This window comes from Boleophthalmus pectinirostris, unplaced genomic scaffold, assembly GCF_026225935.1.
Source record: "Boleophthalmus pectinirostris isolate CB_2022bp ecotype Guang Dong unplaced genomic scaffold, ASM2622593v1 HiC_scaffold_9, whole genome shotgun sequence".
In the NCBI taxonomy this organism is placed as follows: Eukaryota; Metazoa; Chordata; class Actinopteri; order Gobiiformes; family Gobiidae; genus Boleophthalmus; species Boleophthalmus pectinirostris.
Genome location: NW_026571541.1, coordinates 13,228,787 through 13,251,079, shown reverse-complemented (window position 1 = coordinate 13,251,079; position 22,293 = coordinate 13,228,787). Strand labels below are relative to the sequence as shown.

At 38.1% G+C, this 22,293-nt stretch overlaps 1 protein-coding gene across 1 annotated transcript in view; it reads right to left on the bottom strand.

Annotated features, from left to right (window-relative positions):
* The window catches only part of lsamp (limbic system associated membrane protein), a 356,532-nt gene that overhangs the window by 111,599 nt on the left and 222,640 nt on the right, over positions 1–22,293 (bottom strand). The window contains exons 2-3 of the mRNA XM_020926876.2: positions 9,187–9,331; positions 7,947–8,034 (exon numbers count right to left, since the gene is read on the bottom strand). Of these exons, the coding sequence (XP_020782535.1) occupies positions 7,947–8,034; positions 9,187–9,331 (233 nt within the window). The remainder of the gene's footprint in view (positions 1–7,946; positions 8,035–9,186; positions 9,332–22,293) is intronic.

The window sequence follows — 22,293 nt, the reverse complement described above, 5'->3', positions numbered from 1 at the left end:
CCTGGAAATATGTTCAGTTTCATTCAAACATGTTTAGCACATAATTCATGCATATATAGGTTGAGTTTTTCTCTCAAATGCAAAACACTCCACTTTGTGATGTCATGTGTGCTAAAAGGAATTCAGCTGCACTTTTGCCTATTTTCGTATCATCTCGACATTCGGCACATCTGGCCACAAAGGTTACATTTCCATCCATCCATTTTCTTACGCTTTATCCAGGGCCGGGTTGTGGGGGCAGCAGTCTTAGCAAGAAGACCCAGACTTCCCTCCCCACACACACTTCCTCCAGCTCTTCCGGGGGGATCCCGAGGGGTTCGAGGCCAGCCGAGAGGCATAGTCCCTCCAGTGTGTCTTGGGTCTTCCCCAGGGCCTCCTTCCCGAGGGACATGCCCAGAACACCTCCCGAGGGAGGCATCCAAGAGGCGTTCAGGAGGCATCCGGAGCAGATGCCCGAGCCACCCTACATTTTTGACATTCAATTCCAAGCTCTATATGAGATCAACATATACTGTACATTTCTACTGACTTCAATTTAAAAACTAGCAAATGTGATGAAAGTAGCTGGTTGGATAAGCTGGTGAGGAAAGCAGGATCTGTACTGGGTGCAGAGCTTGACTCACTCACATCTGTGGCTGAGAAGAGGGCCCTAAACAAGCTCCTGTCTATCCTGAAGAACCCCCAGCACCCCCTGCACAGGACAGCACCCTTGGGGACAGGCTATTGTCACTGTCCTGCTGCACGGATAGACTCTGGAAGTCATTTGTTCCACATGCCATATGGCTATACAACCTATCTCTATAAACTGAATTAGTGATGTTATTATTATTATTACGTATTATTGCTGCTGCTGAAAAATTACTTTTCTTTTGGATAAATAAAATATTCATCTATCTATCTGGAACAAAATTAGGTCCAGGTCATGAACACAAAAGTGAAATGAAAGACAGTTAACACTGTTTTAAAATTTCATGGATTTATTGTGGACCCTCTAATAAAATCCTTCAGTCATCCAGATCTCAAAGTTCACCAACAATCAAATCGAGTCCAATAAAAACAGATTCAAACTTCTATTTTCTTCTCAAGAAACATAGCAGTCTCCTGAACCTTCTCTCGTTGCCTCTCTGTGCAGTTGGTCCACCAGCCTCCTCTCTCTTCTGTGGGATGTCCTGCTCCTGTGTACTCAGGTGGGACAGGTTCTCAGTGGATTGGTCCCCCTCGTGCAGCTCTGCAGCAGGGCCCTCTGGCAGTTGATTGTCCATTCTTTGAGAGCTGACGTTCATCTCTAGCTCACCATTAAGCTGACCTAGCACGCTGTGCAGTTGCTGGATGATGATTTGGTGCTGTGCGTACAGGCTAATCTCCATGGCCAACAGTTGTTTCAGATTATTGTTCTCCTCCGTCAGTTGGAGTTTCTCTGCATCCTTCTGGGCATGCTTCCTCCTCAGCTCCTCTTCCTCTTTCTTTAGATGAATTGTGTTCTGCATCATGTCTCCAATCTGCTGCCTCATGTCTCTGATCATCTTGTCCTTCTCCTTAAGAAGTCTGCACAACTCCTCTAGGGCCATAGTGTGTCTTTCACGTGTTGGTGCCATTGCTCAAATACAGTACTTCTGTGCTTCTGTGCTTTGGTGTCCCTGTGCAAGTGTGTTTGAAAATATACAAAATCAGTTTTGAGATGATTCAATCTGCCCACATTGTTTATTTTTGATTTGCTTGGTGTTATACTGTTGCATTCAATAAAACAGAAATCTGAGTATCATGGAGCTGTTCAATGCAATAATGCCACATAATTCAGAAAAAAACAAACATATATTTTATTGATACTTTGCAGTGACATTCCACTGGGGGTACTCTACATATATCTCTATTGGCAGACTGCTCAGTAGCTTATTTGCCATTTGTAGTTACTATGGTGACACAACACACACAAACAAGTTTTAAGATATTTATACGAGGGATGCAATGATATTTGAAATAATATTGAATCGTTTGATACAGGTCTCATGATTCCATACACGTGTTCGGTCGATATGCACTTGTCTCTCCATGCGCTCTGTGTTGTCATTTATTTTGGTCCGAAAGGAAAACAGTTATCTCGGTGTCCTTCTCAGATGCAACAAGAAAACAGCTCCATAGGGGTTTACAGCTGAAATATTCTAACAGAGGAGGATTTTATCTTTGAGTCAATTTTTAGACCTGGGAAGATATTCACTTTTAAATACTTTAGAATTGTCTTTAATCAAATGATCATCAAATCATCATCAAAGAAGGAAAAGTATGATTTAACTCTATATAAAGACTGGGCTGGCTATATTATAAAATAGTCTGAGAAAGCTCTGTTCATATTTTCACTGAATAAAAATACTAAACTATAAATCATATACCGTAACCCGTGTATCGAGATGCGTTTCAAATTGTGGGAAAACTGTATTGTTGCATCCCTGATTTAAACAGCACATTTTCAGCAGCCTGTGATGAATATGGCTGTTCATGGTCCTGTTTAGGTGTTTTATTTTCAACTGTAAGGTGAGTGCGAATAACTAAAAAACAAGCTTCTAACAGAGTAGTGCTTTCAGTTAGATTCACACCCCCATGGAGTGCTGATGACATTAGTTGCAAAGTATCAAGAGTTTTGCAGGTCTTCCACATCTGAGCAAGAACAGCACCACAACTGTCTTTAATCTGGAAAGAGTCCATAAATACATCATACTATCTTTGCATTTTATTTATGACAAACTAGCCACTTTTGTGGCTACCTGGCTCACACACTGAGCAGATTGTGAAACTTTGTGTTTTTAGAGCTGAGTTTTTAACATCCTGTCATGGGATTTTAAACAACAAATAGGCTGGAGGCTGCTGTGAGGCTGCAGGATGCAGAGGAGGAGCACTTTGGGCTCTTCCTCTCCTCAAACTGCCCTGACACAGATCTGCTGACCCTCCCTGACCAGTCCTCCTGTTAAACTCCACTGAGAGATTTGACACAAAGCCGAGAGGCGTAGTGGAAATGTTGCAGTAACATCAACTGTTGTTTTCTGCAGCAAAACTTGAATTCTCTCAGGATTAATAAAGTATCTGTTTGTCTACATTTGTGTGAATGCTAACTAAATAATTATCATCTTAAAGGTCTATTGGTTTTGCAAACATAGCAACTGGGAATGTGATATGATTTTTACAAGTTCTATATACAAATAAAAGGTACAAGGAATTGCACATTGTAGCTAATAAAACTAATCAAAATGTCCAGGCTCAGTGTAGAGACCACAGGTTGTTGGCCCATTTCTAACTACAATACTTAATTTCTTAGACATAAAAACTTGCCAAAGCTGACCACACAAACGCACTGTCTATTCCTTTATCCTTTAGCTTTGTGCCCCATTTACGATAAAAGAAGGAGAAGTGAATCCACACAAGCAGATTACACCCACTCATAGAAGAAAAACGCACAACAGCTGAGCACAACAATCGCAACACAACTGAATGGGACTTTGAGAGACATGGTGGGAGGCAACCAAGAAAGCCAGCGAATCAATGTTTTGCAATAACTGTCGCATTAGCTGTGATGAACGACCAAGGCCAACAGAAATCGCCGAACTCAGAGCGGTATTTCCTAAAGATCGAGCTCTGAATAATCAAACACAATGCATTCTGGGAAGAGCAGGCAATTTGCTGCTGAGGATTCCAGAAATGAAGCATCATTTCATATGTTGACCTTTAAAATGCTATTAATGATGTTTCATCTTACAGTCCATAGGCGGATGTGGACTTCAGTAGCCCATTATGCACGCTGGAGTGCAATATCTATTTTTGGATACAGTCAAATGGCTTATTGAAAGACAAAACATGTGGAAAAGACTAAGAAGTGGTGAATATGATTGCACATGGTACCTGAGATATCAAGTTATATATTGACTAAATATGGGTTTTTATTATATTTATTTATGATACTTTGCAGTGGCATCATGCTGGTGGTGTTTTGCATGTATTTCTATGGTGGAATCTTTAGCTGCTGTGACACAGTTAAATACATAGTGTGAAAACGAAAAAAAAACAAACAAACAAAAAACATATTTTCAAGAGCCTGTGATCAATCTGAGCACTCGTGATCTCCTTTCAACCAAAAAGGTGAAAGTGACAAAAAAAACTGTTGAGCTTGTGACTATAGTTGATTAGCCTGATTCATCAGACGGTTTTACTTCGTAGAAACCGACCTCACAGCATTAGGATTTGTTCGCTCAACAACAAGCGAGTACTTTTTTTATTTAACCAATCACTGCTATTTGGTCATGACGTATGTAATGAGCCGCTAACAGGGCTAACTGGTATATTAAGCTTTTCCCAAATCCCGTAAGAAGAAGGGCAATAATGTCTTTCCCCTTGTTAAAATTCACCAAACATTCTCTTTGTTCTGGCTTTAAATCCTCGATCTCGGGAATTGTTGCCAACACAAAATTGTTCTTGAAAACCGTCTAATGTATTTCAATTCCTGACCTAGTCACTGGAGAGAAATGAAACTGAGCGGAGGCACTAGGTGGCGCCAGCCTGGATAATAGTTGATTGTTTAACAGCACAAATAATCTCATCTGTTGCAGTTCCAACTAAGCTCTGATTAAAGTCTAACCTGTGTACCAGAGCTTCAGACAGAGCAGTGCCTACGGTTAGCGTAACTGTAATATCATCAATATCAGTTGTGAAATATTGATTCAGATTTTGGTTCTAATTTAATCACAAAGGCATGTATTTCAGTTCATTACTTTCACTACTGAATATATATTGATGTGTTTCAATTGTTAATCACAGACTCTACATTTTATAATCACAAATGAAAAACAAGTATTACAAATGAAAGAAATTAATTTTTCCATTTTCCCATTAACAAAATAATCAAAATTTTGAGGCAAGTCAGTAACAACAAACAGAAATCATGGACTATAAAACAAAGCTTAATAATCATGATGAATACACATTAAACTGACAATAATTCCCAAATCCCTTTCTCATAATAATCAGTGTAATAATGACAGACCAATAATTGTTGTAAGCTGAAAGTGCTACCTGCTCAGAGACGAACAAACAAATGAAGCTCTGAGCTCCTCCAGCTGTAGCTAGTGCACACCTGTCTATCACACAGTCTGTTCCTGGCAGGTTAAAAGCCATATCTGTCAACTAACTGTGGCTTCGGAAAAACAACATTACACAGGCCCCAATGGCATTTTGATGGATAATGAACTCAGCCTTGATGCCAGCTCAGTGATTTTGTGAACGTTTATTCTCTCGCTCCCAAAAGGTAAGCAGCAATTGAGGCGCATTTGTGAGGTTTAAAAGGGTAAAATATACTGACAGTTCAAAAGCACCTGCTGTGGATATGACACTATGAAGTTGAAAAATAGCACTAGGAGCTATACTGAGCCTTCATGGAGATTACAGGGGCTCTTTATCCTCATGCTGCAGAGTAACAAGAAAACCAATTAACAGATCAGAAAATATTAGCATTAACTGTGTGCAAGAATTTTTCCATGGGCTATGTGGAATATTAAAGGTACACTGAGTAACTTTGGTGAAGAGTTTGTCACCTGCTCTTTGTCATAGAGACGGAATGTTCCCTAGTACCTCAGTTAACATTGGGGATTGACTTAATTACATGCGCTTTTTATTGCCTAAAACTCCTTCTTTTATTGTGAGCTGGGTCGCCTTTCCATAAATCTGACCGGTACTTTTGCCTGCTGGTGCCACCTGCTTGTCTCCATGGAGATAGATCAATTTAACGACATACTATAGAACACTCTAGACAAAGCAATTGCCTCTCCATGCGGTGCCACAAAAGCCTCCACTAAAAAGTTACAGAGTGCATCTTTAAATGTAATATTGAGCTACGATGTGTTTAGGACTAACGGATCCACTACCAGTCAAAAGTTTGGGCGCATTTTTCTTTGTCCTTATAAGTTCCATGATTATTTGCACTCTAGATTCTGACTGAAGACATCCAAAATATGAATGTAGCAAAGAGATATAAACTCAAAATAACTTTAAAATAAGGCAAAGGATTTGAAGCACTGTCAAAGGGTGGCTACTTCGAGGATTTGAATATAAAATAAAATATGAAAAATTATGTTATGCATTTCATTTTTTTCTTTGCTACACTTTCTCTATAACTTCTATTTGTATCATTTATTTGATGTCTTCCATACATATCTACATTATAGGAGTAAAGAAGTAAACATAAAAAACACAATGAATGAGAGAGTATGTCCAAACTTTTGATTGGTACTGTACATTTTGACACTATCTTCATATAAGTTATAGATAATGCCAGAGATGAGGACTTGCAAGTCATGACTTGAACTCGAGTCAGACTTGAGTCACTATTGTTAGGGCTTGAGACTTGACTTGATAAAATGGATAAAGATTTGGGACTCGGCTTGGACTTGAAGGGCCATGACTTGGGACTTGACTCTGACTTGAGGCCTGTGACTTGAGAAGACTTGATGTTTCTCCTAAAAACTGATGTTTTTATAAAATACTTTTCTCTTTACAGTTGATAAATGTGGTGCTTAATTTTACAAGAACAAACTGAAACTTTCCCCCCACTTCTGTTTGTTACTTTGAATGTCACTGAAGTACTGTGATGTGGTATTCTCAATTGTACTACAGCAATATACAGAATAATACAGTAAAACAAGGAACTACACAGAATATAATCCTTCCATTTCAGTCCAGACACACAACAAAATAACTTATTTAGCACTGAAAATCTGAATTGTTTCTATTCTGACCGTAATAATTCACACTAAGGTCTTGACAAGACATTTAAAAAGGAACTCTTATATAAATACTCATATATAAAAATAACATTTTTTAAGTATAATTTATTTTAAAATTCATATAAATTGCAAAAATCCAATCTATATTTGGTACTTTGGTCTAAAGACTTGAAATGACTTGAAGTTCAAAGCAGACGACTTGTATTTGACTTGGACTTATGCACCATTAACTCAAGACTCGACTTGGACTTGCCTGTATTTGACTTGGGACTTGAGTCAGACTTGAGGTCAAAGACTTGAGACTTACTTGAGGCAAAACAATGACTTGGTCCCACCTCTGGATAATGCATACTCATACAAGTAGACATGCACGTAAAATAAGAAATAGCTCAAATCGCTGTTGTATTCTGACTTCAATCAAGCCTTCTGTCCTTAACAATAGTTCTACACTGCTGCTCCCCGTATTACACTTTTTTCAGTTTTTCTTATCATCTCAGCTCTAAACTTCATCCATGAAAAATACGCCCTATTCTTTGAAATGTTAAAATTGTGCGCCTTCTTCCACGTGCACTTAGGATTCATTTGAACTTGAGATGCCATTGCTGGAGGCGGGCGTTTGTGACATTTTTTCCCTAAAACTTTTCATATTCATTTCTACTGTAGTTTTCCATAAGCGAGCACAGTGTTGTACCGGTGATATGAGTGCACCTTAAATATTGTTATAATGTTGTTTAGTCACCAAAAACATACCTGCAGATGTGTTTTGTTTCACTCACACATGTTTAACACACGAATCCTGCATATTTACCCTGAATTCTTCTCTCAAACAGAAAACTCTTTGCTCCACCTTGTGATGTCAGGTGCTCCACTGTGTTTTTAAACTCCATATACTTTCCTTAGATTCATTTGGGTAATTTCAGCCCTGGAATTGCCAATCCCTACTAAACAAAATGTAAAAGGTAGCTGTTAACTTGAAAACTACCACTACATGACATCGCAAGTTGAAACATAACATTTTGAGCTTTGGAGATGAGGACAGGCTAATAAAGGTTTACTCAAACATGTGTGAATGAAACAAAACATAACTCCAGGTATGTTTCTGAGGAGGTAACAGCATTATGACATGGTTTAAACCTACAAGAATCAATTGTGTATCATATAGAACATTTAAGCAGAGATTGTTACCTTGTACAATGAGGTAGACATGTGAGGTCTTGGGCTTCTGCTTCGTCTGTATGGAGCATGTATACGAGCCTTCATCATACACATCCACCTGAACACAAGAAACAATCATCTCACTGATATGTCTCATCTATATAGTTCCAACCTTATCTCCAGTTCATTGCATTTACCACAGTTTGATTGATATTGATTTGTTTACACTCACTACTGTGTCTATTTATAACTTGCAATTTTTTGTGCAATGCTGTCATCTATATGAAAACACAGTAAATTGTGTAGAACTGTAGTTGGCGGTGGTGTCGATTCAGCCTTCTCTGATGCGTACTGTGTATGTCATTTTGTACCCATGCATGTACAGAATATTTTTTTCAAATTCTCACACTGAATATTTTACAGATGTGATGTAAGGAAAGGGTTAGGTAATCAGTCAGTTTGTGCCTCTTGTGCTATCTGCCACAAAAATTTGGCATGTATTTGTAACATATGTCGACTGTGATGATTCATTGACATTTTACATTCCTTATGAATTTAGGGCAATAATTATCCCTGAAATATGTCCCTATTACTAACACACCTAAGCAAACATCTGAATACAGAGCATGTTTTAGCCCCGACTTATACATTTAATATAATATTTGGAGGAGCAATTAGTATTTTTTATCTTGTATTCTATGTAGTGCTGCCAAATGATTAATTACACTTTTGAAATATGATTAATCGGAATAAATTTGATTTTTTTAAAAATTTTTTTAATGAAAACTATCTAATTGAATGCCACACATCTAAATGATTTATTTATACATCTAGAAATTTGTTTTATTATGAATTTGTGTGACCACATATTCAAGGTTAATGTACATAAACAAACAACAAGTTTAGAGGGGTTAAAGGCCCTTCTTTGCCGCTTGCAGTTGTAACAGGCCCTATGGTGACAGATGTAAGACATTCTATTCTGTTGGCCCTGCACCTTCCAATGTTCTGTAACTGTTTGGTGAAATATTTGTCTCATTTTACTTGTTTTAACACTCACATAAAACCTTTTTTTCCCCCTCACAGAGTGCATTCTGGTTCACTTGTGATCTCCAATGCATGCAAATGTATTCAAAGGTACAACAAACTTTTTTTTTTTCCATGTTTGAGACTGAAGGTGTTTCAAAGCCAACTAATTGCAAACCAGTTTTGTGTGTGTGTATAAACAGAGTTACCTGAAACAATTCTTTGCAGAATTTGGTAGTGGTCTTACCTTCTGTATGCGCAGGCTGTACTCCAGCTGTCCCTTAGTGACCAGATCTACTCGGGGGTCCAGAGACCACTTGTCCTGTCCTGCGAAGATGATGTTGGATCGATTGAGCCAGGCCACTCTGGACACTTTATCGTCCACGTAACACCTGTCAAGAACAAAGACACATTCTATCAGCAGGAGATTACAAACAATGGAGCATGAAGACCATTACTCATCCAACATCTTTAAGTTCATTTTTAGTCCAAGATTTTGACAACCAAAGTGTGGAACGGTGCTAGACAAAAGCAGTCTTATCTTTCCCAACCATACTGCAACAAGGGTGGCACTGTACTAATGATTTCACATGGTCCTGGAGGATTTTGGACATCAGCGTGATTAAAACAAGAAAAAATAATAGTCATAATCAACAAATAAGTAAACAGATTTATTTGCCTTGTACCCAAGTTTGGGGGCACTTATGAGGCAAAGCTTTGGGGGGACAACAGACAAAAAAGAAAGCCAACGATGTAAAGCAACAAGTGCATGTAAGTACTTATATCGAGTATATTTTATACAAATAGAACATTTGGTCACTTTGAGTTTCTGGCTTCTCATGATGTACCTAAAACTGTCTCTATAGCAACTTTCAATTTCTTGTGTCAAAATTTGATGAAAGAAAAAGAACACAATTTCCCCACAGCTTTGTTTTGGCTGCTGCTTATATTTCAAAGTGCAAATTCAAAATTAGATACACCTAATCACAATATGTGATCCTGTGTCAAATTTGAACAAAATCAATGCTTGATTCGATAAAGTAACAAAAGCAAGTAAAAATAAGATATATTTAAAAAAAATATTGCAAATTTACAACTCAATTCTCCTGTGTTCTGCTTTGTTTTGGCCACTATTTTCATCCCAATGGGCATGTTCTAAAGTTAGATACACCTAATCACAACGCAGCAGGTGGCTTCTCACAAACTCATTTCTCACACATTTTTTCCTCTTCCATCCTTAATCCAAACTCCCCCACCTCCTCCTGTCTTCTTTTGTCTCTACACCTTCTTGTAACCTGCTTCAAGTCCCTCTTTTTCCCCAGAAAGCCTCCCTCTTGCAGATAAACACATCTCCGTAAACAGCGGGCTTTTTCGCGAGGATGAGAGCGGACACCGGTATCCTCTTGTTTACTTCTTGTCAGGACATTACGCAGTTACGACCTGCCTTACACACCGAGCAGAGCAGAGGAGGGGAAAGGAGAGAGGAGCCCCAGCGGTCACCCTAATGAATAAATGTAAATGCAACAAGACACAGGAATCAATGGGAATGGGTCTCACGCATAACACGAGCTGACAGGGAATGTGGAGAACATGCAAATCACAAGGACTTGGCTGGGTACAGGAGGACACAAGATTACTCAAACAGAGGAGTAAGCATGGGATGATACTGACATTTTGTGTCTTGATTTCATGGTCAAAATAATGGTAATATCACGATAGTTATTAAAATTGCTACAAGTTTTAAAATGTCATAGATAATAATACAATTTTAAAGGGCATATACGCTGTGTGCATAATTATTAGGCAAGTTGTATTTATGAGGATGAATTTTATAATTGAACAACTACAGTGCTCTCGGTCAATCCAAAATGTTAATAAACCTCAAACCTGAATATTTAAGAAAGTAAAAGTGAAGTTTTGGCTTATTGAGGAGAAAATCTATGTGTGCTCAATTACTGGGCAGCTATTTATGTGCAGAATTATTACTCAACTAAATGAAAAGAACATTTTTCATTCTCACTTGTTTATTTTCCTGACTTTTAGCAAACATAGAGAACAACAATTCACCTATGAGACTTTCACTTACTACTATACAAAATGTACAAGCAATTATTGTCCTCTAAGGGTGTAACGAAATCCAAGTCTCATGATATAATGTGATATTGTGGGAAAGCTCATGATATGGTGCATAGGCTCACAATTAGGGTTGGAACAGTATCCAATAATACAACAAAAACAATAATAATAGCCTTGACAAGACTTAATCCAAAGAAATAAGACTTAAAAGTGCTTAGAACGTTTATTTCTTCTTGTAATCTGCACTGAAATTGAGCAAAGGATCATGGTCTATATAGTTCCCTCTGTCTTTTTTTTTTTTTTTTTTTTAGCTATTGCTGCAGCATAACTCTTCATTTAAGTCACAGGTGTCAAACATAAGGCCCGGGGGCCGGATGCGGCCCTCCAAGACCTTTAATCTGGCCCTCGGCTGATTTTCTACTAAAATATTTTAATTATATTTTCTATTAAAATATTGGTAATTTTCTGCGGTGCTTAGCATAGTGGCCCCTCCCACCAGAGCAGCACAAATGAAGACTTGTCTCTTTCCAAAGGCTCTTAAAGGACGATCGTTTTGACCTCATCAGCAAAATGTCAAAAATGAGAAAAGTGGAGCCGAGTGCAGGATTTTCCAAGAAAAATTGACTTATTCCTATTTGCATAAGTTCATGTTAAAACTTTGTGTTGAAATTACATTTATCCTAAAGTTTCAGGTTGTTCATAATATTATGATTTGTCAAAGAAAGAGTTCATCAATTAAAAAAGATTTCTGTAACAGATTTGTGTTTTTCTGCACAAATATTTGAACTTATGTCATATAAACCCCCAAAATAACAATGAGTTTTCTGATCCGGCCCCTTTGGGATCAAAGTTGGTTGGATACGGCCCCCGGACCAAAATGACTTTGACACCCCTGATTTAAGTAAAGACACTTGTATTTCGATATATTGTGATGATATTATTGGCGATGATGATATTATTGTGAGAACTTTGACAATACAATGTTTTGTTATTGTTACATCCCTATCCCTACATCCCTTTTTTATCATACACAACAATATTGTTTCGTGACCCCAACCTACAGAGGAGTAGGGGACGGCCGTGGTACATGACCCAGGGTGAGGTGTAAAAATGGTGGTCTGGCTGCCCCAGTCTGGAGCACAGCAGGAGCGGATGTCAGATTTGTAGAGGGCTTGAACACACAGCTTGAAAGCTGGCAAACTATCTCTCTAAAAACATACTGGCTTGGCAGCTACTTTTGGATACTGCGGTTTTCATCCTCTGCTGGGATTAATTATGATCACATTTTGAGCGGAAAGGAATTGTAGTTAATTGGAGAGTTGCATAACCATATGTATAGAAAGTGTTAGATGTAAAAGTTTGGGCATTTTGTCCAATCTATGTGTTTTTCAGTATTGGTACAAACGAGAGTCTAGTTTCTATACAAAGTTTTCATCCCTATAAGTACACTACCAGTCAAAAGTTTGGACACACCATCTCTTTCAATGTTTTTTCTTTATTTTTACTTCTTTCGACATACACACAAAAGACATCGAATATATGAAGTAAGATATATGGAATTTAAATAACTGTACTAAATATTTTTCTTGCTACTCAGAAAATTTTAACATAAAATATAACTATATAAAAAGTAGTAGTTATTTACTTGTTCTTCTTTGCTACATACATTTCATGTCTTATGTATGTAAACAAAAATGTATAAAGTAGTGAAAATTAAGAAACAAAAAAAAATTTACCATATCTTTCGGACTATAAGTCACACTTTTTTCATGTTTGGGTGGTCCTGTGACTTATACTCCAGGGCAACTTATATATAAAAAAATTTCACACTGTCAGCCAAAAGGGCACTCTAGGCTTGTGCGATAGTACCTGCTCCTCCTATTACTCCTGTACCACTCTCACCTCATTCTACTGTGCATGTCTCCTGCAGAAAGAGCCTCTCATCTCTGTATCATGTCAGTCGATCACACCATTACTTCTGTACCACTGAAACTTAAAAATTTTAACAAATTTAAAGATAACTGAGAAGACAGAACACAAATGCACCATGCAACTTTTCTGGAAGTCATTGTATGGATCGACAAATTCAGGACTTCAGTGACAACCAAAACCATCCTGTTGGGATTCAGAAAGGCTGGAATAATTCTAACTGGAACTGATGCTGACTCTGACGACAGCCACGCAGAAGAGGAAGAGGCGCACTGTTTACCTCTGGAGGTCGCGGAGTTGCTCAGAAGTGACACCAAGGATGAAGAATTTAGTGATTTGGAGTGAGATGGCACACAAACTTGCTTCTTCATTACACATATTTTGCCCTTTGCAACTTATAATATGAAAAATACGGTAAATGAGACAGCTCAAACTTTTGACTGGTATCGTAAATCTCGGTATGTTTTTTTTTTTTTTTTTTGCTTGATTATGTAAAACAGATTAAACAGACCAGAGCAGAGGCTTAATTTTAATTTCCTCGGAACCAGGACAATTAAACAAAACTTGAAATATTTGTCTCGTGCATTGGGTGTCATTAGGAGATGGTGAAGATACCAGCCAGTCTAATGATCCACTGGGCACAGGTGTTGTTTTCTTTGAAGGCACTAAAGCTCGGACGGACTGTTTACAGACTAGTCCTTATCTAAATGATAATGGCGTGTTAGTGGAGCGCAGAGACAAGCCGAGGAGCTCTCTGTGAGACAATAAACTCCTCCGTCTCCTTGGCTGCATCCAGTTTAGATTTCACCGTGCGCGCTTCCTTTCATTCCTTATTACCGCCCGTCTCCTACCAGCAAGGAACCAAACTGAAAAAAAAACTCCCTCTGACAAAACAGTGACAAATGTGATGTTTTTCTAGTGTTTTGTATTAGAAGAAAACAAAATAACATTCTGATTTTTCATTCCTATTTTTTTTTTTTTTTGTAATTACAATCTAATGGAATAGTGATAGCGGGTTAGAGATATATGGTAAGTGCAGCTATAGGAGATAAGTGTTAAGTGGTGTCTGTAATTGAAAAGAACAGTGTTTAGAAAGTATACTAAAGAGATAAGGCTTTCATGCTATCAAAAATCAGGGAATTGCATTTTCTGTAATTAATGTTATATCTTAAGTGGATAATCTTTCTTGTGTTTTGACGTGGGCTTTAATACAAATGCTACTGAAATCAGTTCTTGTTTAACTATTTCTTTTCTAATTATTTTCAAACTAATACCAACAAATACTCTTGGGGTTTTATTGTAGTTTTCCCATCTATTGTTATCTGTATATCTGTTTTTTTCTGTTGATGTTGACTTTTATGTGAAGCACTTTGGTCAGCTCAAGTTGTTTTAAATGCGCTATATAAGTAAACTTGAATTTGAATCGAAACAAATAGAAAATTCTTCAAGAACAAGAAGTGCTGTGTTGTGCTCTTTGTACTGTGGACCATTCTGGGAAAAGCATTAACATCTCCATGGAGACAAGCAGGGAGGAGCAGTTTTCTGGACATTGGTTTGTACCAGAATGTTGACAGGGTCTCAAATACATGCTTGTGTTCATTAGGAGTGTGCAAAAACATCGAAATATCAATATATCATATCGTTTAATGTGATGATACAGTATTGATATCATAGGCTGCTGTATCGATATATCGCCAAGAGTATTTTTTGGTATATTTTACTTAATTATTTTGTTACAGCTACACTTTTGCTGCTTGTTTAGTGGAAGGGAACTCATTTATGTGACACATTTGACATTTTCACTGTTTTGAGGATTAAAATGGGTGTGTTTCATATTCACAACAAAGACTTTTGGTACCTGTAACAGCCACTATAGCAACCTCAGCAGTCAAGTCGAGTTGAGCCAATTTTAGTGCACACCCAAAGTGCATTTATTTCCACAACCAAGAAACTGAAAATCAAAAAAATATTTAAAACATAAACAGGCATGGCAAAACCTGCGCTCACACACAGCACCTTCCTCTGGATAAAGGTGAGGCTGGCTCCTTTTACAGGCCACCTCCTTTAATTGGTAGGTCTGGCAGGTAAGTTTAGATCTCTAAATATTATCTCTAAATATTCAATTACATCAAAGTATAAAAATGTATCTCTTTATTAGATTAGCAGTGCTTAATTATTCATTTTAAAATACTAAATAGAAAAGTTTAAATATCTGCTCTCCTCCTAACAAAAAGGTTGCCTGCCCCGAAACCTTAAGGTCCTCTGGCTTCCCGGGGACTCTTTTAGCCGTAACACCTGAGGCACACAGCACAACCCGGTTAGTACAATTCATTTCAACCACAATTGCACTTATTTCATTTACTTATTTCATTTTCTTTACAGATCACTTTACTTCAATCAATTATCAACAAACATTTTAAAACTTTGCTTGTTTGTTCAAATCGATTTGAATATATCGTATCGAACCGAAAGTGCACTGTATCGAGATATGTATCTTATCGTGGCCTATGTATCCAGGTAAGTATCGTATCGGTAACTTTTAATGATACCCAGCCCTAGTCTCCATGGAGATAGTTAAATTAAATATCAAACTGTTGAACATTCCAGGAAAAAAATACACGGAGTCAAGCTGGTGGCAGAACCTTTAGCAGAAAAGTTACATAAGTCCCCCTTAAGCATCAAAAACAAAATGGCATTTTTCTTAATTCCTAGAGCTAAATAAAAAATAAATCAATCAATCAAAACATATGCAGGCTAAAAATAAAATCTGAATCCCCACTTAATAGCAATTGACTCATTTAAATGTAATCAAAAGGCAAAGAAAGAAAGAGAGAGAAAGAGAAAGACAAACAAACAATTTCTTCATGAAAACAAAAGTACCACTAATTTATCATGAGGTGACTGAAGTGAGAGGACTGTCCCACCCTGAAAAAAACAGCAGACATTTTGGATAAATCCAGGTGACTCGATCCATAAATCACCCAAATGTTTAAATGAGACGCCCCTTTGAGTCGCCCGTGACCATATGTTTCTCCATATGGGTCAACTAACGAGAAAAATAACTGCACAAATAACACATGGCGCGTTAGTACATGCCCCCACACATCCAGCGTGCTTCAAATTTAAAATATTCTTGTAAGGTTTTTGCATATCTCCTTCCTTTTATCTGTTCACACCTCTGCCTCCTCTCTCCATCTGCCTCTGAAGCTCGGTGCTCTTTCTCTAGGGTGTGACACTGCTCTCATCTCCACTTCAGCACAGTGCAGAACAGTAAGCCAAATGCCCCAGTCTATGAGGAGGAGTGCAGATGTTTCTGTACAACTGTATGAAAAACAAGGGGGAGGTTTGCTGTATGATCTGATATGCATTCAAAAGGATGTGGAGAAAATGTATTGAATATGTTATCAAATGCATGGTATCACTTGCGCTTAAAGGTCTTATATTCCATGAAATTGACCCTTGAGGTTTCAGCCATGTTATAATGCCTCACCAAAAACATACCTGGAGTTGTGTTTCGTTTCTTTTTACACATTTGAGTAACACTTTATTAGTCTATGTACATCTCCCAAGCTTAAAATGCTCAGGTCTACCTTGTGTACCGTTTATCTTTTGTTCCGTAGAGACTCGCTATTTCAAGGCTGAAATGATCCAAATGATTCCAATGAAGGTGCATGAAGTTTAAAAACACAGTGGAGCACTTCCTGTACTTCCTGACATCCCATGGTGGAACAGTGTTTTTGGTTTGAGAGAAGAACTCAGCCTAGATATGCAGGATTTGTGTATTAAACATGAATGAAACAAAAGACAACTCCAGGTTTGTTTTTGAGAAAACATTATAACATAGATCAGAAAATAGTGTCATATGGGCCCTTTAAAATGCAAAACAACCATCATAACTGCTGAGCATAAATACAATAAAAAAATCTCAAATGACATTTTTTAGCAGACACAGGCAGACAGTACACTTTGGTAAACTGTCTGTTACTATAAGGCGGACCGGATTATAAGGCACAACATCAGAAATGTTGAATTCTCTCGTCTATGTTCATACATAAGGCGCAACGCATTATAAGCGAAATAAATGGACAACACTTGACACTGATCCCAGGCATCCACGATCCATTGGCAGTTCGGGGTTTAACTCACCCAGCATTGCCTCCCTGTCTTGGTGAATGTGTATTATGAATGTTATGAATTATGAATGTGGGTGGATAATTTAAGTTTGTTTTTTTATTTCCTACAAGGAAGACTCAAACATACATTGAGTAATAATGTGTTTAATGCAGCTTTGTGCACATTTGTTTATGTTTTACACAAAGAAACTTAAAACCACATGGCTCATTTGCATAAACTATTAGCGCTGAACAAAACTGCTCGCTCATTGTGCGCTGATGTGGTCAGCTTCTGTTGGACTAAAAGACACAATTAACTCCGCGAGGCTTCTGACTACAGTAGTAATGCTCCGATCGGTCAAGCGGTGTGGCTTGTAGTTTACCAAAGTCGTAAAAAACATTTTGAAAACATTGTTGAGTGCTGTGTACCACATAAAACTGGTTCGAGGTCAGTAAGCACAACCATTAATACATAAGGCGCATACATAAGACGGGTTAGCTTTATACAAAAGTCTTAGAGGTCCTATATTATGCAAAATTTACTACTGTGAGTTTAAAGCCATGTTAGAATGTTGTTACCTTGTCAAAAACATACTTAGAGTTGAGTTTTGTTTCATTATAGGTCTGTCTACAAAAACTACCTTTTACATTTTGTTCAGTAGAGATTGGCAATTTCAAGGCCGAAATTATCCAAGAGATTCTAGTGAAGGTGTATGGAGTTTAAAAACATGTGTGCGAATGAAACAAAACACAACTCCAGGCATGTCTGTGATGAGGAAACATTATAACGTAGCGTAATATGATATGAGCTCTTTAATGGTTTTGGCATGCATTTTGCTAATAGCTCAATCTAGCAGAGAATGCAATGGGACTATAACACTTCAGTCTCAATTGTAGCTCCTTTGCCCACACCTGGTCTTATGCAACATCCGCTCTTGGTTTCTCAAAGTCTTTTCCGCCATGTTAAATTCAATCATTTTCACCTTGTCCACTGTCACCAAGAGCTTGTTTGAGGACAAATTTGTTGGGTTTTCCTGCTAACACCCAAAGATGACTTCTGCCCTGACTTGGTGCTACACAAATATAGCTCAATTGAAAGTGTTTTTTGGTAAATAGAGTTTGACACCCGTGTTCTTTAGTTGCCGCAGAGCAGGTGTCAAAAGTTCTTCGCATTGATCTATGGGGTCACGGTTTTTCGCTGTAACTCTTTACTGACATTTCATCTATATTCATTGGTAAACTCAGTCTCTCAAGGCACATGTAGGCACAGTTTCTACATCCTGTTCTTGCTAATGAGTGGCTAGAGACAGCACTCAAGCTTCCATCACAGAGGTCACTTGTGTCTGACCCTCTACCTCTATAGCTGTCAGTGTGCATTGTCTATTTCTGCATTTCAGATGACATCATAGCATTCTATATTTAAAGGTATACTATGATGTACCTTTCTGGTGGAGGGTCCGTCAATGCTTTATCCCTGGATATGTTATATGATTAAATGCTCTAACTTACATTCATTCAATTACAGGTGGTTTTATTGCTCAAAAAAACCTAGAAAAACAGGCATTCTGACCAGTGGTGGTTCTAGGATTTTTCTGAAACAGGGGCCATTAAGCTACCTAGTGTCTCTGCTCAATTTCTTTTCTCTCTAGCAACTAGGTCAGGAATCAAAATACACTAGACAGTTCGCAAAAACCCTGGAAGTGCAAATTCTGGCACCAGCCAATCAGCGAAGAGCCATACATTCAGTTTTGTCGATTCTCGAGATCGAGGATTTAAAGCCGGAACAAAGAGAATGTTTGGTGAATTTCATCACGGAGTTAAAGTTATTGTCCTTCTTCCTATAGGATTTGAGAAAAGCTTAATATACCAGTTAACCTTGTTAGTGGCGCATTACATACGTGTCTACAAAATAGCAGCGATTGGTTAAATGATAAAAAGTACCCGCCTACCGACGAGTGAACAAATTCTAACACTGTGAGGTCAGACAATTTCTATGAAGTGAAACCAGCTGATGAATCAGGCTATCATTAAGGGGCCACCTGTTACATTCAGGGGTCAAGTATAAGCACACAAATGATTAATTCAGTACGCTACAAATACAAGCAGACAGTAAAAAAAAAAAGAAAAGAAAAAAGCCTTCCACAGGTCTGTTTCTTCTCCCATTAACACAACAGATCTACTGCCACCAAGAGTTTGGAGGTAGAATTGCATCAGTGACCATTGAATTCTCTGGTTGTTCTTCTAGTCAGTTGATTGACAAAACAGGGGTACTTTAGGGCGAATCAGATTAGAGGGGGGGGCCAGGGACCCTGTGGCCCCTCCCCTAGAACCGCCCCTATTCTGACTGTGAGCGGGGTTGCCTCTTCACAGATCTGACCTGTAACTTGCTCTGGTTTGATCTCCATGAAGACACAGTAGAAAGGTTTAATGCCATACTGTGAAAAAATCCAGAGAAAGCAATAACATCTCCATGGGGTAAAGCAATTAAGGAGCCCTTCACCACAAAAGTTACACAATGCACCTTCAATACAGATGGAGTAAAATTAATATTGTTCAACTGAAGATTTTTTGAGTAATAACATGGTCTTGTGTTCAATAAAAGAAATGATCAGGTTCAGTATGACATCATCACATTCTAGTATCTGAAAACTACCAATACAGAGTTTGGCTGTGCCCCTGTCTGAACCATCAGAGCTAAAGGTTGGCCTGTCAGTAGCTCGGCTTCAGTGTGCAGTGTGCCATAAGTCCCTGGTTGGAAGCAGAGTTTGATTGGAATAGCACGGCACGCTCTGCTGGTTTGTAATAAAACTCTACCCCATTAACAGACTGCAGCCTCCCGATGACGCAGGATCTCAACTGTGTTATTTAGACCTGTGCCGCTTTATTCATTGGGTTAGTAGGGGAAAACAGACTTAAACTTTAGAAAAACTCATTTGAATCTCTCTCTGTGTGTGAGTGTTATAAATGAACAAATGTGAAGCAAGAAACTTATAACAGACATTCTGGATAGTCTTTGGTAGGTTTGTATACTTTCACAATTTGCAAGGAAGTACAGAAGTAATTATTCTGTCTTACTTTTAGGACCAAAATTTGTATTAGTTGTGTTATCACATTTTATTTAGATTATACGAATTTATATATGGCAACAAAAGCGGAAGAAGCAAGCAAAGTCTGGGAATGAGTTAACGAAAGATATTGTATTTTTTGGCATTTATATGTAAAATAGCAAATAAAACTCGTGATTCACATCTTTATATATTTGGCTTTATATGAATACATTCTTTTCTAGCATTTTTTATTTTTTTTTTTTTTGCATAAGCTGTTGTTTCTGTGTATTTGGTCATGTAGAGGTAGTCTTGAAAATGCAATTTGAGTCAGATACACAGATATCCGTAATATTTTTGAGCGCTTTTGCCACGTCCCCCTTTTTAGTCCCCCTTATTAATCGATTGGAAGGACATGTTTTCTATTCAACCAAGAATTTCTTTAGTTGACCACAGCTCTAGTAATTTCACTACATGAACTATAAATTCATCAGTAGAATGTAATTTGGTTGTACTTCTAGTAATTATTCAGCAATTCAAATAGAAGTAAATAGCACTCCAACCAAAATATTGAGAAAAACAACCAATTACTACTACTACTACCACTACCACTAGAACTATAACAAGTACATGACATAGGTAATATATTACACAAGACTAACTCTTGAGACCTTTAAGTCATGTCTTATTGGTGCCTCAAAAACATAATGGAATGGAATAAACCTTATTTATTAGTATTAATTATTATTATTCTGTCTTCAGCTCTAAAGCTCAAAATGCACTGTTCCATGTTGTGATGTCATGAAGAGGTATCTTAAACAGCTACCTTTTACCTTTTGTTCAGTAAAGAGTGGCAGTTCCAGGTTTGAAATCATCCAAATGATTCTAGTGAAGGTGTATGGAGTTTAAAAACACAGTGGAGCACTTCCTGTATTCCATGACATCATTTCATTGTTTGCCTGATGAAGGCCTAGTGCCAAAACGGTTTGTCTTAATAAATCTCACAGTTTGCAAGTAAGATGGTGTGTGGGATTTTTCTCTATGACATAATTTCATGACATTATTCCATGACATGATTACATGACATGGATTCCATGACATCACAAGGTGGAGTGTTTTCTGTTTGAGAGACGAACTCAGCCTAAATACAAAGGATTTGTGTGTTAAACATGTGTGAATCAAACAAAGCACAAGTCCAGGTATTTTGTGATGAGAAAACAACATTATAACATAGTTCAGAAAATAACAGTTAACCAATTCCACCACCAAACCTAATCCTCTGTAGAGTTTTGGGAGTAAACCCTGTGAATGTGATTCAATATCTGCTGACCATGGTAAACAAAAGTCTTGTTAGATTAAACGCACTTTTTCATTTGGCCGTCCCGTTTTGAGTCGCAGCCCCTCGGAGACGTGGGCTTGTGAGGGGCTCTCTGGTGATGGATGCTTTGGTTGCTGTCCCACACTGTTTTACCCTCAGCCTTTGTTGATGGATGCTATATTACACTCTTTCTCTGCCCGCTGTGCCGTGCCAATATGGACCGGCCAATAGGCTATAGCTGACAAGGGACTGTGTGGGCTGACAGATGCCCGGGCAAGAGCTGCTGAGCTGGGCTTGTGTTGACAGGAGGGCCGGGCTGGATGGATCTGTGCTCCAGGGCTAGCCGTGGGGGAGGACCGGAGCGCAAGGCTGAGCGGGGAACCAAACAGTAATGAGGGAGCAGCCATGTGCCCCGACTGACAGAGCGCCCCCACCACCCGCCATCGCGTCAATACTGCACCAAACATACCACTGTCATGATTTATTGGATTTCTTGTTTGTTTTTGTTGTTGTTTTTCTCACTGAAAACGCTAACTATGTCAGTTCTCAGATGGAGGGTCCATCACCTGCTTATGTCCATGGAGGTTTGAGTGCTTGACATTTCACAGTATCTATTTAGGTTTTTTATTTTTTTAGGTGCTTTTTCTTCTAAAATAATACTAGGCCCTGTGGCATCGCTTGTTTGTCACTGTGAAGATAGGTTTAATGCCATACTCTAGGACATACCAGGCAAAGCAACAGTATCTCCATGGAAACAAGCATGTGGCAGACCTTTGAGTTCTTGCTTTACATTCCACAGTATGGCAAATGTATATATTTCAAATACAACATTTTTTTAATAATACTCGGCCATGTGGAGTTTCTTATTTGTCTTC